Here is an 18,155-nt window from a genome sequence, read left to right on the forward strand (position 1 = left end):
CCCGGAGCGCGGGTGGCGCCGGAAGAGCCTGGGGCGCGCGGAGCTTGGGAGCCGGCCTGGCCTCCAGCGAGTCTGCACCTCGTCTGGTTGGTGGTAAACAGTTGTCAGCAGACTCAGGAGGTCAAAACGGTCAGTTCTTTGACCCTTTGAAGGCTGGACACGGTTAGGAGAAAACAGCCGAGGGTTAGGGAAAAATGCGCACCGTTAGGCAATGGTGTACAACTTCGCTCGCACACACCACACCTTGCAAGGATCAAATCCTCTCCAAGAGGAGCTGGCCGTGTAGCCCGGACAAGCCACTCCAAGCCTCATTTTCCAGCTCTGTTAAACGGAGTTATGGGAAGCCGACACATCGCGCTGCTGTGCGGACTAAATCAGAAAATCTGTGAGGCATCTGCATGCCTAGCACTTGAAGGTTCAACAGATGAGAGCTGTTAAAATTCTAACAGTAGAGGTAGAATGCTAAACCGAGCTCTACTTGAACAGCAGAGGTTGAATGTGGACGTCCAAATCTCGAAACCACTACCAGTTCAGGAAACTTCTTAAAAAACGGTTAACTAGTAATGAAGTAACAGCAGATCCTAGGTAAGCACCCAGGGTGGATGGGAGGCTAGAAGGATCGGTTTGGCGGCAGAAAGAGCAGTTTGTGCTTCTCTCCTACCCCACTGTCACCCACCCTCCACTCCCTAATTCCAGTTTTGCCGGTTTTTAAAATCCAGTGCATTTGCGATCTCAGTGGTCCCTATCGTCCCCAGCTCCCGCCCCTCCTTTGAGCTGAGAAACACATTCTCCTGTTTGTTTATAGAGTTTAGCTACTGCCTAGCTTCTGATTTCAGTTCTTTTTAAAAAATTATTGTTATTAATGTTGAGACAGGGTCTCACCAAGTTGATGAGTTGCCCAGGCTGGGCTTCAATTTGTGATCCACCTGCCTCAGTCTCTCGGAGTGCTGGGATTATGCGACTTTTAAAAAATAGTTGAGCAACTAGGAAGAGTTTCTGCCTAGTTTAAGGTGCTACTTCCGGTGCCCAGAGGCGTGCTCTACACCTTGAGTCTGGAAGGGGAAGTGTGTCCTGGTCTGTATGCCTCTCTCTTGAGCTAGTTGTGGGTGGCAGCCGATCCTGGTGATGATTCCCGCTTCTTGCCTCACACTTGGCTTTACCAGAACCTATTCATAAACCGCCCCGGGAAGCTATATATCATTCCTGCCTAAAATTAGTGCTCTTGGCAGTTGAGTCCTTTAGGCAAGTATTTAGGCCTCATTATCAAGATTATGGCTTCTGTTCAGTAATGAAGATAATTGTAGCTTCCGGAGTGAGAAATAGCTGATACAAATTTTATTTCTGTTAGATTACTCACAGCCCCTATAAGCTGTCAGAGGAAGTTTCAAGTTAGTACTCCTTCTGCGCGACATTTAATCCCAGGTATGAGAGAAGGTACCCACGTGTAGTGCTTAGCACCCTAGCATCACACTGAGCTTGGATGAGTTCAGCATTAAACATTCTGAACCTTATGACTCAGTAAGTTAAAAGGTCTTGTTGAGAATCATGTGATTCATAGGTAGCGCTCTAGCTATAGGATTCTATATGCTAAGATGGAAATAAATCTATTTCATAAATCTGTGTGCTCCAGACCAAATATGGCCAGTACCAATAAATCACTAAAGGTCAATTTAAAATAAATTGAAGTGTTACTACGATGTGAAAATTTTATGCTACAAGAACATCAGTTACTTGAACATTATGGTAAACACTTCTTAAGATGCTTGTAATGTGTTAGTTCAAAACATATTTTGTTCAAATAATTAGCTTTAACATCTAGATATATTCAAAATATGAGATAATATATACCATGATGTTTTACTTCCTACATGAGAGTGAGAATAATCTTCAAGTAATTCACTCATTAGAATAAACTCCTAACATTATCTAACACAAAATTTTTTTTAAAAAGCTTTTAAAAAGATTTTATAAAGGCTATGCAAATTAACTGCCAGCTTTCTTCCAACACATCCTAGCATCAAAGATCTTTTTATAAATGGACTTTATTTACAGATGGTCTCACTATGTGTTCCAAGCTAGCCTTGGACTCATTAAGTAGCTCATGGTGGCCTTGAACTCTTGGCAATCCTCCTGCTTCAGCCTCCCCAGTGCTGGGAGTACAGGCCTGCACCACAGTGCCCAGTTATAAATTGACATTTTGTCAGCTGAAGTTCTCATAGTAGCTGACCGTATAATTCCAGTGAAAATCCCAATGAGTATATGAGAAGAATTAGTAGTTGAGAGGTCAGAGCTAACTCTGGCTGCTGTCCTATTGAAATACCTTGGAACCAAATCATAGAAGCAAATGGCTATTATAAAGATCAAGGCATTTGTGATCAAGAGGCTTATTCACAGAGCATTGGTTCCTTAAGGGATAAAGAATTAGGAGTGCTCAGGGGAGAAGCACTTGCCTAACACTGCAAAAGTAAGTAAATAAACAAAGGCACAGAAGATAATGTGAAATATCTCCAGGTAAGGTGAGAAAGTTTAAAAAAGAAGGAATCTGGTTTCTGTTTGGTTCCAATTACTTATTCAACACTTAGCTTATGCTGGTTCTACAAACATTTAACTTGCATTTTCCTGGGAATACAAAGATAAGTCAGTGTTCCCTCACCAAATGAACAGTATGTGCAGTGTATGTGAAAAGTGAAGGGAGTCACCAACTCCCGCTTGAAACCGGAGACCAGGCTTCTTGGGGCGTGGCGGTGGTGGTCAGCTGGTTCTCAGGTGGTGAGCAGAGTGACTGCACAGTCACTGTTAGGGGAGAGGTCGGGTTCCAGCTTTTCTGTGCCCAAAGCTTTCTGCTCGTCACGTTAACAGCAAGGGAAATCAGAAGTAAAAGTTTTTCTTTTGGTAAAAATATTGAACTTGAGTTATTGGAACAATGTACATTAGAAAAGTTGAGCAAGGATTTCCTCGTCCCTTCCTACCTCTTCAAACTGAGCTCGCTCCTTCCTCTTATTCCTAACTCAGGAAATGTGAGCATGGCTGGACCCTGGGAGTTACTCTGAATTCTCCTCTGTACATATCAAGTTATTTACATCTCTTTCAGTTCTCTTTGGCCTTGTTCAAAATGATTCATAGAACTTGCGTATGGCAGCAGTCACAGTATGGTTTATGATTATTTCAGCTAAGGCTACTCCTCCACCCATCTCTTGAGATTGTTAGTTCTCCAGGAGCAGAGGCCATATCGTGTTCACAGTAGGCTCGGCCCCTAAGTATTCAGCACACAGTAGGCGATCTGTTTATTGAAGCAAACCCACATATCAGGAGGAATTAATTACAAGCGAAAAAGGAATATTGTAAGGAAGGGTACTTGGGGAATCCACCCTGGATGATTTATAGTCAGAAAAGGCTGGCCTGTGTTGTGCTGTGTGTGTGCACGTTGGTTTGTGCGTGTGTTTTCCCGATAGCACTGCAGCCTAGGGACTGAACAAGGTGTGAGTCAGGATCCCAGGGTAGAGTGGCTGGTGGCTGAGAGGTGGCAGTGTCTGAGAGGTGCATGGACTTAAGTGTGGCGGGAGGGAGATGGGCTCAGTGACACTGGAGCACTTTGGTGGCCCATCAAAGACAGTTCATTACATTGGCAGTGGAGAGATGGGAAAGGCTTGGGGAATGGGCCAAGATCCTCAGATGCCACAGAAGCCCAGCCTTGGGTTTCATCACAGACAATAGGGGTCTGAAATTCTCATGGATTCTCCAGCTGGATGGACCAAGAGCACATCCATGCTAGGTGTGAGAGAGTTTTGGCAGATGGAGGGTAGCGGCTGGTCTCTAGTAACAGGGGGGGGAAAGCTCTATTGCCTCCCTGAGTTAGCACTTTTTTTTTTTTTTTTTTGTACTGGAGATCAAACTTGAGACCTTGCACTTGCAAGGCAGCAGGTGGTAGAACCACTGAGCTAGAGTTAGAGTTAGAGCAACAATAAAAATCCAACAGACTCCAGGCCTTCTGGTCCAGTGTGGAGAAGCTAGCACATCTTTAATAAACAGTCACTGTCAGTGGAGCAGAAATAGCCCTGAAGCAAAGCCACAGATGCCAACACCTCAAAAGAGCGAGAGAGGCCTAGCAGGCCCAGCACAGTGAGTCATAGTGACCTGAGTCAGTAGATGGGATGACTGCCTCAGGTGCAAAGTCCCCGAGCCTAGATATTTTATGGAAACCACTAACATGGTGCATGGGGTAGAGGAGAACTAGGTTGCAAAATAAGATTTGGTGCCATGGAGAAAACAAAATAGTCTATTTTTGAATCTAAGTACAATGCTAACCACGTTTTAAGAGATTTTAAAAAAATAAGTCATACTGGTTTTTAAATGGGATCAGAGAATAATAATGCTGAATTGAGGTGTATACCAAGCAAGCCACTGCTGGGAGTTCCAGCCAGATCTTGATGCCCTGCTAGGTTGCCATGCCCTCCTCTAAGTAATGCCTGACACCTTGCGGTTGAAGGCCCCTCAGTCACCGGAGGGTGGCTCATTACTGCATTATCCATTATTTACATCTTAGCCTGATGCCACAAATGTCCCATGCCAGCTCTACTTCAGAGCTTTTGGGCTTGCTGTCCCTTTTTCTAGAAGATGCTGTAAAAGCTGGGAAAGTCTCCTTTTCCCCTCAAATGTTACTTTCTCAGTGAGGCCCTTCCCTGACCCATGACATTCAAGTTGTTGTTGACCTGGTGCCGAGCGCTCCTCCTCATCCCCCTGACCTGTTTTGTGTTCTTTCTTGATATATGACATTCTCAAAGAGGCTGATTTTTTCTTACTATCATGTCATCATTCTCTAAAATGAAAACTTCCTGAAAGCTGAGATTTTCCTTTGAGAATTACTGTGGGTCCAGCATTTTAAAAAACTACCTGACTCAGTAAAATTTTAGTTCAGTGTGTGAATGAATGAAAAAGTAAATAAGATTTCAAGGTTTATTTTGGAGGATATGTGTGTGTGTGTGTGTGTGTGTGTGTGTGTGTGTGTGTGTGTGTGAAAGTGGGTGTGTGTGTGTGTGTGTGTGTGTGTGTGTGAAATGAGGATGAAGGAGGAAAAGTTGAAGTGAATTTCCCCTACTTCGCAGTTGTGTTGGGGTGGGCATTGCCTGACAGAGGAACTTTTCTGTGCCCTTCCTCTTTTTTTGACTCTTCTTTCCAGGGGCCACACACTGTGGGAAACTCCCTTTCCTTCTGGAGGTGAACAAAGCAGGCATTCATTATAGGAGTTCAGCTCTTGGGAATGCTGATGTTATCGACTTGTGATGAATCTATGGCTTTGGTTTCACCCTAGGATTTGTTTATGGGAGTTCTTGGAAAGATAAGGGCAGTGGCAGTTGTAAGGAAGGACAGGAGCAGGGTTCTTGGTTGCTAAGTGCAGGTGTGGACTGGAATCCATCAATAACATGATGGGGCTTGCCGGGCTTTACAGCAGGCAGGACTGTGTTTACGGAGAGAGTCAGACAGAAACCACAGGCCAACCCAGCGTGACTAATGAGCCTGTGCGAGACAGAGAAAGACATTCAGGAGAATACAGGAAAGGAAAACAAAGAAACAAAAAACAAAGCAACAGGAAGACTGTCATTCACTTGCACACGGACAAGTGACAGTCTCAGGTGTAAGAACAACAAAAAGGACAACAGAACAGAAGTAGCACAATAGCTTTGGAACACAAATCTGGAAGTGAAATATTGGGTTGGGACATCTTTTTTAAATGCTCTAGAATGGTGATTATAAATGATTAAGTGCAGAGATGCAGCATCTTACAGATAAATGATTTTCATTCTAAGGGGAAACCAAGGATTCAAAGGAATTAAATTACTTATTTTAATTTACTTAAAATTAGTCTTTGGGGTGATGTTTGAAAGATCTTAGTATATGCCAGTTGAAATAGTGATTTTTTTAATATTAAAGTTTGGAAATTTGTGACTGGTTTATTTTGTTAAAATGATTAGAGCACATTTAAGGCTAGTGAATAACAGTGTTACTGGCCGGGACTATAGCTCAGTGGCTGAGTGCTTGCCCACCACTTGTGAGGACCTGGGTTTATTCCTAGTGCCATGAAAATGAATAATGCTGTTCTCTTGCATTCTGATACCCACTTAGGGGAGGAAGAAGGTGGATTCCATCAGGGATCAAGAAAGGAACACTGTGTGAGCTTGTACACGGGAGATTAAGAGCCTGTGAACGCCTTGTCACACGTGTAAGGCAGGACAAATATTAGGAACCACCACTTTGGAGGACACCCTTCTGTGGGCTGTGCTGACTAAAGTTATAATGCTGTTATTGATTTTGAACTAGATATTATAAATGCAAGTTCTTTCAATGTGGTAGCTTCACATTTGTTGCAAATGTAACTCACAAGCACATAACAAGATAAATAATACGTTGATCAACTCTGTCACATGGATACTCACCCAGGGAATCATAAAGCTGAAGGTGTCTTTTGCATATTGCAAGAAGAGAATAAAACCCTGTCTCTAATAGGTAGAATTTCAGGAACATGTTTGTTTTTAAACCTATGTTGCTTGAACTATTCAGGGTTTGTGTGTGTGTGTTTGTGTGTGTGTGTGTGTGGACTAGTTTCAGTTTCATCATCTCTTTTAGTTCTCCCTCAAAATAAAGACTTTATTAGACAGCAATATGTTCAAACATGAAGCAAAGCAGTAAAAGGAAAATTTGATACAAAGGACAAGACTTGCTCTGGATAACTTAGATTTAATAATCACAGCGACCCTTACCAGCTTGTCTAAAAATATTTGTGATGAAAGATTTTCTTTATAAATCAAAATGTCCCTTATGAACAGGACTATACACCTTGAAAGATGACCGGTCGTTGAACTAGGCAACTCCCCGTAAATTTACTACAGGAGTTCCAGGCTCTTGCCCCTACCCCCAATTGGTGGCATCTTCAGAAACAACAGAAGAGCGACATCAGGCCTTTGGAGTGAGTCACAGTTGTTTCGTGCACATTCAGCCACAATAAAGGTAAGTCAGTCAACAAAGACTTCTGTGACTAACTTTTCTGTGGGTCTGAAAGAGGAATAAAGTGTGTCATTCTACTTTCTTTCTTGACTTTGGGGATCGTATCTTTACCAGAATTAATAGGTAACTTCACTGGTAAGAAGCTAAGCAGAGCAGTGTCACAGGGAAGACCTGAACCAGGTTAGATGTGAAAGTGCACGTGAACAACTGCTCTGTGGTTCATAAAAGTGCCACAGTGAGTTGTCACTGTTCGGCATTGTGGAGGGGGGCCCTGATTCCTAAATGGCGAGCCGGAGTTGGCACTCCTAGCAACCATGGGCACTGCCTGGCCCAGGGAAGCCTCCACTGCAGAGTAGGATGCCACATTGGCAGGATGTGCCTTCATTGCTGGTTTGCTGCTTTGGAAGAATAGTCAAAGACCAGCACAAAAGAGAACATGTCTGAGGTCCAAGGCAGGGCATATAGAAAGGGTGGCAAGTTAGAAAATTAACGGAGATTTCAGTTGGCAGCCGTAAAACAGCTGCTAAGGAAAAATCCATAGCAATTTATAGCAGTAAGAAGGAAGATTCAGAAAATAGTTAGAACTTAAGAGATGGAGAGTTGATTTTGTGTGTGTGTGTGTGTGTGTGTGTGTGTGTGTATGTGTGTGTGTGATATAGTAGTATGGATTAATCCCAGGCTCTAAGAATACTAGGCAAGCATCTACCAGTCTACCCACCCCAAGGTGACCTTAAACTTGCAATCCTCCTGCCTCAGCTGCCTGAGTAGCTGGGGTTGCAGACACAGGTAGCCATGCCCTACTGATTACACATTTTCAACTAATCAATAGCTTGGAGATCTCTGTCCTCAGTGAGAGTCAAGTCTAGTGAAATAAGGCCTCTGCATTATATCTTATATAAAGAAAATTTAGGTAGAAAATCTAAGGTGATTTTTTAAAATTAGTAAAACCAGAGAGCAGACTCCTTGGATGCCAAAACTTTGTATCCATGACACACACTGAGCAGTAGCGTCTGGTCCATAGATACTACTGGTCCAAGATACTACTTCAGCACTTCAGCTACACCAAGCTGTGAGTTTACCTGAGGCTGTGTGCGTGTGCGTGTGCGTGTGTGTGTGTGTGTGTGTGTAAACCTGTTTTGTCTTGCGGGTGGACCATTTTATGGTTTAGACCTGAAATGTTCCCCAAATGTCAGGTTCAGAGTGGGCCAGGTTGGAAGGGGTGGGTCAATGGATTTAATTTTGTGTTTCAATATTCATTTTAGGTTTAGTAACAATGTCTCTTTAGGGGAGTGAAACCATGTCATTACGCCATCTACATGAATGTAAGATTACATGATTCTTTGCTGCTTTATAATTAAGAAAGTTCTTTGTAGTCCTCTCTGATTTTGAGAGAATATAAATACCTCTGTCCTTGTGGAAATGATATACATAGTCATTCACTCCCAGTGTTTTTTGTTAAAGTTATCGTTGCCTGATGCTCTGTGTTTTCACCGAAATGCACCATTTGCTAAGTTAATAGTGATGAATTCAACACTTGGAAACCATCAGAAATGTTTCAAGGCGTAAAATTGAAAATATTATGGTCCCACATGCTTTGCTGGAATAAAAGTAGAAATAGAGATGACTTCATGGGGTCAGAGAGTTGTAGTGATTACAGTATGTCCTTTTCCACAAATCATGAAAACACTGTTGGAAGGACCCATTTATGCTTATAATTTTTTATACCTAGATTTATTTTACCCTATGTCTTCTAAATAGTGTCATACTAACTACACAGAAAATTCTTGAAAGTTTACTGGAAAAGATTGTGTGACTTCCAGGTAGCTTATTTCTATGCTTATAGCTTCTTTCACACCAGAAATTGAAATTTAAGTTCAGCTCAAATGCTTGGTCCTGCAATTGAAATTCTTGTCTTTAGTATTAGCATGGTCTGTCCGTCTGTCTCCCTTATCATAATTTGTTTCTCTCTCCCCATATATTTATGTCAAAAATATATTTATATATGTATATGTCTATAGCACCCTGCTTCTTTAATCTTTAGAATCAATGCCTAGATTTATAAGTCTCTTTTGTAATTTTCATTATATGGTTTTAATTTTTAATGTGCCATTCAAGTCTTTGAACTGAAAGTGAACAGATTATTCTGAAAGAATAGTTGGATCACTATAGATACACTTTTATATTTGTGCCACTGTATCGTATAACCTGGAGGAGGTTACTTTGCTTTTCTGTCTCTTTATTTTTGTGGCCATACTTTAAGTATTACTGTAAGGATTAAAAGTCTGTAGCTTTTCCAACTACCTTGTATCCCTCATGGGTGCCTCTTGCCTGCCTGTTCTGGTAACTGTACCAATTTAGACTTTGTTTTTAGATATGATTCTCTTGAGTTTTAACCAAATCAGCATCACGACTAGATTTTTTTTTTGTTTTACATTTGTAAAAAATATCAGTGCATAAAAGAAAAATAAAGACACCAACCGGAAAATAGCTGATTATCTTGGTCATGGAGAAATCTCAGTCCACTCTGGACCAGGCAAAGCAGAAGGACTCTCAGTGTGCACGGAGGAAAACTTGTGGGTTCTGACACCTGGAATTTAAATGATGGTTTGTTTTCTTTTCTCATCAGTTCCCCCCTTCCATAAAACCATTTCAGACCATGTTATCGAACAAGTGTTAAACCTTGTCATCTCCGATTCTTTGTAGATCAGTAAAGGAAGTGAGAAAACACTGAACTGCCAAGAGCAAGGACCCTGCCCTTTTACTGTTCCTTGATGCTCTCACCTGCTGTTTGAGGTCTTCAGATTAAGATAAACCAATTTTACTATTTTTATTCCTTGAACTTTCTATGAATACAAGAAGTTGGTTGTTGTTATTGAAATTTAACCGTACGACTTTCACCGTTCTGGAATTGACTTGGAACACTGAGTAAGGTACCCACCATTCTCCCCTCGATATTCGCTTTAATCCGGGCTCTTCTCCCCGTATCCTGGCCTCCCTGTCCAGGTTTGAGAAGGAGGGAGGTAGCCATAAGCAAGTTCTGGAGGGATTCGTTCTGTGGCATCCTTCAGAGGCAGACATAAAGGCAGAGGTAGCTATTGAGGGAACAACTCACCACTGGGGCAGGGGGCTTTCACCGGGCTGTGGTACAGCTTCCCGTCAGAGTGGACTGGCAACATTACCTTCTCTTTACTCCACCTTTTCTCTTTGAATAGAATGCCCCACTTTTGCATGGGAACCTATTCCTACATATCAAATATACAAGAAATGACATAATGCAGCCAGGTAAACAAAGCCTTTCTGCCCTGACCTCATCCAGCCCCTGTGCACCCAAAGTGATCCTGAACCCCCCCCCGATATTTTCTTCCTGCTGGGAAGATGCAGATAAGGTACCAGCTAGAAAAAAGGAAAACATTGTAAATACTGTTAAAATTCATATGCTACTATTTTATATCATATTTCCTAATAGCTTTTCATTATGGAAAGTTTAGCTTTATGAAATATTCTGGGAGGTACTCATCCATTTATTGCTAAGGAGTTTTATTATGACAATGTTACATTATGCTTAATACATATATATTAACATATATAATACATAAAGCCAAAGAATGGTTAAAAATTTTTTTTTTCTGTTTTGAACAACTTTTATTTTTGATGAAAAAAATGCAGATACATTTTACATGGAAACTGAATTTTCAGGTCACCTTAAAGGCCAATTTTTTTAAAAAATTGAAATCATATTTAATTTTAGTTTTTCTCTAATATACTCTTTACTACTATGACCTGGCTTCCTCAGCACTTCAGTAATGTAGCCAAATTTCTTGTTTTATAAATTGGTTTTAAGAAACAAAGCTAAAATGCTTTGAGGATCCTACATATACCTTTGAAGTCTAAATAAAGGCTCTTGTGATTATTAACTTAAACAGAGGTGCAAATCAACCTGAGTGTTTTAGACCCCAGAGCTGGCTCTCCACTGAGAAACAAGAAACAGCATGGCAACAACAGTCACTCGGCAGGCTGCTCCGGGGGCCTGGCTCCTCTCACCCTGACAGGGGCATGTGGAAAGCCGCGTGGCAGCAGGAGCATCCCTGTTGGGAGGCTCAGGCCACCAGTGCTTATAGGGTTGGCCTTCCGGGCAGTCGGGGTGCCAGGGAAGCCATATTTAGGCAGTTGCTTACTCCTGGGCATCCTCAGACTTGTACCTTTCCTAGGTCAAAGACATAAACACTTGAGTAGTTTGCAGTCTATCCAGAAAAATGTATTTCAGTTTTTATTATGGCAAAAAAGTAAAAGCCCAAGAAAATTTCAAACTTTGTATTTGCAACACCATTAAAAATAATGGAACCAAACAATGACTTAGTAAAGACTCAGCAAAGACGATTACGTCAGGGAGCCACAGGTAGGGAGTTCTCTGTGGGATAAAGGGTGAACATCTTGGATGACCAGAAATGACTTGAACACCTGCATTCCCATTACGGTAACATGCACAAAATATACTCTACACTTTCACTAACCTAACGTTGTTATGTTCAAGCATTGAATTGCTATAGCAGTTTAATTTAGAAGAAAAAGGCTGAAAAAATAGTTTATACATAATCATATTTTGGTGTCCCTTTTGACTTGAAAATTATTTTCCAACTATTTTCCTGAAATGCTGCTTATAATACATATTTACAGATTTCACCATGTGTTACTCTAGTCTGTAGTTCCTTTTGCTTATAAGAAAAGCTGTATTTTGTCCCACCGAGGCTGTAGATATTAATAAACCCTACTGCATGTCATGTGTAATTTATATCTTTCCACTAACACTTAAAAAGTAAGGAGCTACTTTTACAAACACTAACACAGCATTTGCTATTGAGATGTACATAGTGGGGAGTTATTTTCATTGGATAGATCCTTTAGAGGATTAAAAATGCAAAAAATAGTATTTACACCATAATACACTTTCATAAACATCCTATGTTATTTCTATTTCAAAATCGTCTTCTTCTGAGAATAAATGGGATACAGATATAGCAAGTTTCATACACAAGCTCATAGCCCTTAGCTTTAGAAAAGATGCACCAGGGTCAAGAAGATGGGAAAACACAGCTGTTCCCCAAGCAGTTCAAAATGCACTAGCAAATATTTTGTGATTCTTAAGTCATTATTAATGGTATTCTCATACCATTATTAGAGATACAAGAAAAGGTGATGGAGACAAGAACTAGAAATTTTGACTCCAAGTGCATCATCCACTAAACTACATTGCATTTTAAAGCAATAAACACTTTCCTTGGGCACTGAAAGCGCAGTTCAAAAATGTTTAGGGAATTTTCCCTTATAACATAATCATAAGATTTAAAAAAAATAAACATAAAAGTTTCCTGTAATTTGAAAAACATTAGAGAATTAAGAGTGAGAACATATCCATGTTTGTGGTATGAACCAGAATATTTAATCTGTCATCATGGCTAGTTTATGAGAGTATTATATAATAAATGTCACTATAGGCCAAAACCGTGAGCTCTGCTACATTATTTTAAATAATTTGGTCCAAATTGTTGGCCAGTATGTTATTTTTGTTCATTCTGGTTACTGACGGGAACAAGGATCTTCAGTACAAAGCATATTGCATGAACCTCGTGGGTCTGTGGAACCAGGGATATTGGAAAGGGGACAAATCACCCTTTCCGTCATTGTTACATTTTGTGTGAGAAGTGGATCAAAGACTGCAGTGGTAGGTTGCATAAAGGAACTTGTAGCTGCGTAAGTTTCCGTTACCAAATAGTTACCTTGCTGCAGAGGGTCGGGGATGGGAATGGCTGGCTGGAGCGACCCATAGGTTGACGAAGCATGAACTCCTTGACTGCCAAGAAAAGTCTGGTACCTCTCAAGTTCTGACTGCTGGACTTCTATGGGTCGACTACAAGGGTCGACCCCAAGGGGTTGACCACAAGACTCAATCCCTTGGGGCTGACTGCAAAGTTGATCCTTGTGGTCAACTCCTTGGGGTCGACCATAAGATTGACTCTTGTGGTCAATCCCAGCACCACTGTATGAAGGGGGTGGTTGAACTTGTTTGGCTTCCTTATCAATACCCAGGCTTATCTCTGCAAGTTTTTTAAATTTGGGGCCAAGTGAGTCCAAGAAGCTGTCATCCGGGTCATCAACAATAAAACTACAGCAACCCAGGGATCCCACGGGAGAATCAGGAGCATCGTCTATGCCTTCGTCATCATAGATCAGCAAGCAGTCATTGGTTTCTTGGACACCCTCCTCTTCTGCACAGGCAAATGCTTTCTAAAGCAAAATAGAAAAAAGCAAATTTTAAAAAAGATTGCTGAGCATTTTAACACTGTTCATAGCACTTGTTTCATTATGAATGGCCAAATTAGGTAATACATAGAAGTAAATAAATACTCTTTTTACTAACAATCTAACAAAGAACTTTTTTCTAAGAGTTATCTGGGATCTGGACAGTAGTGTGGTTGACATTGCATCAAAATTGAAGGTAGTCTGGGCCTCTTGATTTTACATGGATTTAGGTCTACACTGCAAATGTGCATGATGCCTAAGCTAAATGTAACGTTCTCGGTGTATGCTTGTGTCAATACATTTTTTGTTTTGGGGGTCAGAGTGGGGAAGGTCTCTCCTACTGTGCATGGTCTGAAACAGCACTCACCATGTCTAGGGACTCTGCATAGATTCTACATTTCTTGTGGGACCCTAACCCATAATTAGGGCTCTCACTGCACCTTGAAATATCCTGAATTTTCCAGCCAGTTGAGCACCTTCATGCCAATCTTGACTGAACTACAGTTTCAGCCTTTATCTTCTCAGACACTAACTCAACTGAAGCAGGAGATTAGGGCATGGCAGACTGGCTGGGGAAGTAGGTGTGACCTGTTAATTACAAAATCCCAGGGCACCTGTGCAGAGCAGTTCCCAAAGCCTTGTGTGTAAACTTCAAAGGAGAACTCAAGCAGGTTTTCGATAGGATAGCCTAGACCTAATGTCAGCTTGAGGAGGGGAAATATAAAAGACGGTGGACACCTGAGCTTTTTGCTACTGTGTTCTTTCAGGAACCTGATCTCCTGTACAGTGTATGATTTTCTTACTTTTACTTGGGCAAAATTGCTCTTCAGAGCCTGTTTTTTTCCTACCTTTAGTAAATGTTAACCTTGCTACCATTTGTGCTTGTCTGGACCAGTTATTTGTTCAGGACCAAAAGAATGCAGAAACCACTGTCACTCCTGACCTAAGTGAGTCCTTCACAAACAAACAGGACAAAGATAACAGGCTGCTTTCAGGAAATAACAGTATTTATGTATTTCTCAGTACATAGAAGACGATCTCTCTGGCGCTGAGAAGTCCAGTGATTGTCTATGCACTTGTGCAGACCGTCCTTGGTCTCTGTCATAAACATTTCACCCCAGATTCCTTAGCTCCTTCAATAATATATAGGCCTAATTCCTTTCCCAGATAATTGCTAATGTTTCTCTCTCTTGATGTTAGCCCATCCACCCATGAATGAAATCTCTCCCGGCTGCTGCCGTTTCCCTCTCTCAAAGTCTTCCTATCTACACAGGGATGTAATAAACTCAGCTTTTCCCAGGTAGCTGCTAGAATCTGTCCCCAATTTTAGTTCCTTAATTTTAATCTTTGTTCACTGGAGTAAACTTTTCTTTTCCTCACAAAAGCCTCCCTCCAGCAAGTGGTTTCACGTTCATAACAACCACCTCCAGAAAGAGACTCCAGCACACCAAGACCTATTCACACAACCCTGGGTGAGGTCCTTCTAAATATATATCTAATTTCACTTATCTTTGGTCCCCAAATCAGAAGGAAACAACCCACCTCCCAAAGTCTTCTCTGATTTGGTACCCTCATCCCTTTTCTGTTCTGTTTTCTGAAATTTCATCCCACTCATCACTGATCCATTCCATCCCCACTTTTCCCTTTATTTGGGGGCCATTAACTCAGTGATTTTTGATTTTATTTTTTTGTTATGGAATTCTTTGAAAATGCAAAGAATATCTCTTAGGAAAATACAGGAACATGGGTTCTGACATGCTTTATGGTTTAGGAAATAAAAAATAATTGCTTTGATTCTTAAAAAGGCTGCTGCTGATTTCAAAATACAAAAGATTTTGCTTTCAGTTATTTTCCAAGTTGGAAGAATGAGGGGCCAGCCTCCTATTATACTTTCTTCCTTTGGGGCTAATTCCCCATTCTGCTTGAACAGTCACCCAAATTTGACAGCCACCTGAAGTTATCTCTATTATTTTGGCAAAGGAAACCTGTTTTTTTCACATTTTAATAAGCCATGAAAAATAAACCACAAAACTGATGTAATCAAATAAAAAGATCTCTAATGTAAACAAGATAACAAACCCACAGAATTTGCCACTTACTCACCTGAGAAAAGTAGGAATCAAGGAAATTTATGTTTATGGCCCCCTCTGCATAGTCCTTCAGGGTTCCCCCGGTTGAATGCCTTGTCCTCATAGTTTCAAGTCCCAGATGGCCAGCTGCTGATCCAAATCCTGAGGCAGCTGCTCCAACCTTGGTCAGTTCCATTCCGGAAACACCGTCCACCACTGTCCCTCCGGTATATGTATTTGTACAAACTTCTGAAAATAGGAGAGAAAATTCCCTAACATCTCATGCTGCACTTTATTGTACCTCTCCCATCTTTGATGTGCATAAGCAGTTAACATGTAAAACAAGCATGTGGGGAAAAATACGATTATGTGATTAGAGGTGACAGTGTGTTATGGGAGAGTAACAGAGGAGGGGCTGTTAGCAGGTGACTAAAGCTCTGAAAACATACTAATGAAAAAGGTGTACAGAGGAAATTAATTTTCAGTGACACTAGCCAGAAATAGAAAAGTGAAAACAGAATGTTGAGTACACATCCATGCAAAGCTTCTAGGGCAGGGCTTATTTATTTTCATGAGAAAATAAATTATATTTAAGCATTTGGGCTTCAGTATAGAAACTAGAAGAAGAAATGGTGGCGCATGCCTGGAATCCCAGTATGGGAAGACTGAGGCAGGAGCATTGCTGTGAGTTCAAGGTCAGCCTGGAGTACACAGTGAGACCCTGTCTAAAAAGAAAGAAAGAAAAAAAAAAAGAAGCCAGAAGAAACCTACATGATGCAATCATGCAAATCAGTAGATGCTAATTGTGTGTCTTGATGCATAAAGAAAATTAATGAATTGTGACTATTCTATCAGTTATCTTTACATGGTGTTTTCATGAAGTATTTTCTCTAGACAATTCTGAATATAGTTTTTGCTATGTAATTATAATAGGAGAAGCAAGTGATGATAACAGAAGCTGATAAAGGTAGCTAGCTACACAATTGGAGGAAATGTGTGGATTTTGAAGGCTGGCCACTTGAGAATCTATTGATAAGCATAAAATTAGGAAAATATTTTACTATTAGGCGTGAGGTCTTATTGTTCCTCTAGTTTACATGGTAGCCGTGGCACTGGGATAATTTGAATAAAGCAGTCACTTGGAAAAACCAAAGAAACAAATTCACTTATAAGTCTAAGTCATCATGTCCTATAATAATTAAGTATGAGAATTAGTAATCGAACTCAAATCAGAATACTATTATTCCGGGGGAAGGAGAAAGTGGGAGAGGACCAGGAATGTGTACATGTGAGACTTTAACTGCAAATGGAGCCCTTGTTACAAACAGGCCGAGTTGGGTGGTAGATGTGTAGTGTCTGTAACATTTTCCTCTTATTTTCTATGCATATGAAGTATTTCTTAATTAAAAATTAGCAATTAAATGCCTGAAAGTTATACTTCAGTTTATTAAAATTTGGAAAAAGTGTCGGGGATTTGTTTCAGTGGTTCCTCTGCCTGCCTTGCATGCACAAGGGCCCGAGTTCGATCCCTGGTACTACACACACACATACACACACATAAAAACTGGAAAAAGCATAAAAAATCTTTAGCTGTTTAATATGGTGGCATCAGTGAATGTGGAATTGACCAATACACAAATATTAAACCAGCTTTCCCCATATTTCAATATTAATAGCTCCTGTTATACACACATATGGAAATTCTCAAGAAAATAATTTTGAAGACTTTTAAAACATATTTCTCCCCAACCCACTATTGCTTTTAAAAATAAATTTGGTGTTCACTCACCAGAACTCTCCACAATATCTACTCCATTAGTTGTTATAGGTGGCACACAAATATTTGTGATTTCCTGCAATCATATTAAAAAAATAACAATACTTAAAAAGTGAATGAGATTTCAGAGTGATGTAGATGAACTGTGGCCCATTTGCAAGTGATAACATTACAATAAATCCAGATTCTTGCAAGAGTCGCTGTTCTTGGGACTCGATCTAGGAAGAGTTAAAAACCTTAAAAGGTTACCTCCACTACAGCACTGCAGCACTGACTCTCCACTAAAGGTCAGTAAGTCTTCTTTTATTCCCTTAAATCCCTCCTGCCTCCATCTAAATAAACATTTTTCTGTATATGATTGTAATAATCTTCCACAAACTGAATCCTCACCTTGTCCTCAGGTTGGGCTCCTTCGATTCCCCACTGATGAATCGTTCCTTCTGAACCATCAGGGACTGGGATAAAACCACCTGCCACTCCCCCAGTGGGACCCCTTTGACAGTCACAGGTTAGCAGTAGGAGAGGGACCACTAGCAGAAGAACAAGGCGAAATATTAGCACATTTTCATTATCTGGAAATTATTTGACATGCCAAAGGTCAGAGACGTTACAAAGAACACTTAAAATACTTAAAGGAAATTCCTAATGTAAAATAAAATTAATTTCTGCACACAACACTGAGCATGTTATATAATCACTCTTTGTTCAGTTAACTCATCCATTGTTCGGAGAAATAAATCATGTCTTCATAGGTTATCATAGTATCAATAGATGAACTGTCAGGTAAAATACAGCATTGAACACTATGGAGATTTGCTAGTATTGTTAGGGTGAGCAGTGTTAGTTATGTAAACCAGGTCAGTCCTGTATGTGGTATGAAGAAGATTAGACCAAGCGCACCAAACATTTGACGCAGTGAATGCGAAATCTCAAAATTAAACTAATGCTCTACTACATGACACTTTATTGCCATGTTCAATTCTGTGATTTTATTAAATGTGTGGGAAAGATTA

General features: G+C 40.6%; 1 protein-coding gene across 1 annotated transcript in view; it reads right to left on the reverse strand.

Annotated features, from left to right (window-relative positions):
- Window positions 1-12,373: 12,373 nt before the first annotated feature.
- The window catches only part of Dsg3 (desmoglein 3), a 30,188-nt gene continuing 24,406 nt past the window's right edge, over window positions 12,374-18,155 (reverse strand). The window contains exons 13-17 of the mRNA XM_010643369.2: window positions 17,533-17,672; window positions 17,155-17,218; window positions 15,400-15,614; window positions 12,999-13,281; window positions 12,374-12,947 (exon numbers count right to left, since the gene is read on the reverse strand). Of these exons, the coding sequence (XP_010641671.1) occupies window positions 12,574-12,947; window positions 12,999-13,281; window positions 15,400-15,614; window positions 17,155-17,218; window positions 17,533-17,672 (1,076 nt within the window). The 3' untranslated portion in view covers window positions 12,374-12,573. The remainder of the gene's footprint in view (window positions 12,948-12,998; window positions 13,282-15,399; window positions 15,615-17,154; window positions 17,219-17,532; window positions 17,673-18,155) is intronic.

Source organism: Fukomys damarensis, unplaced genomic scaffold, assembly GCF_012274545.1.
Source record: "Fukomys damarensis isolate Sample0158 unplaced genomic scaffold, DMR_v1.0_HiC HiC_scaffold_30, whole genome shotgun sequence".
Lineage (NCBI taxonomy): Eukaryota > Metazoa > Chordata > Mammalia > Rodentia > Bathyergidae > Fukomys > Fukomys damarensis.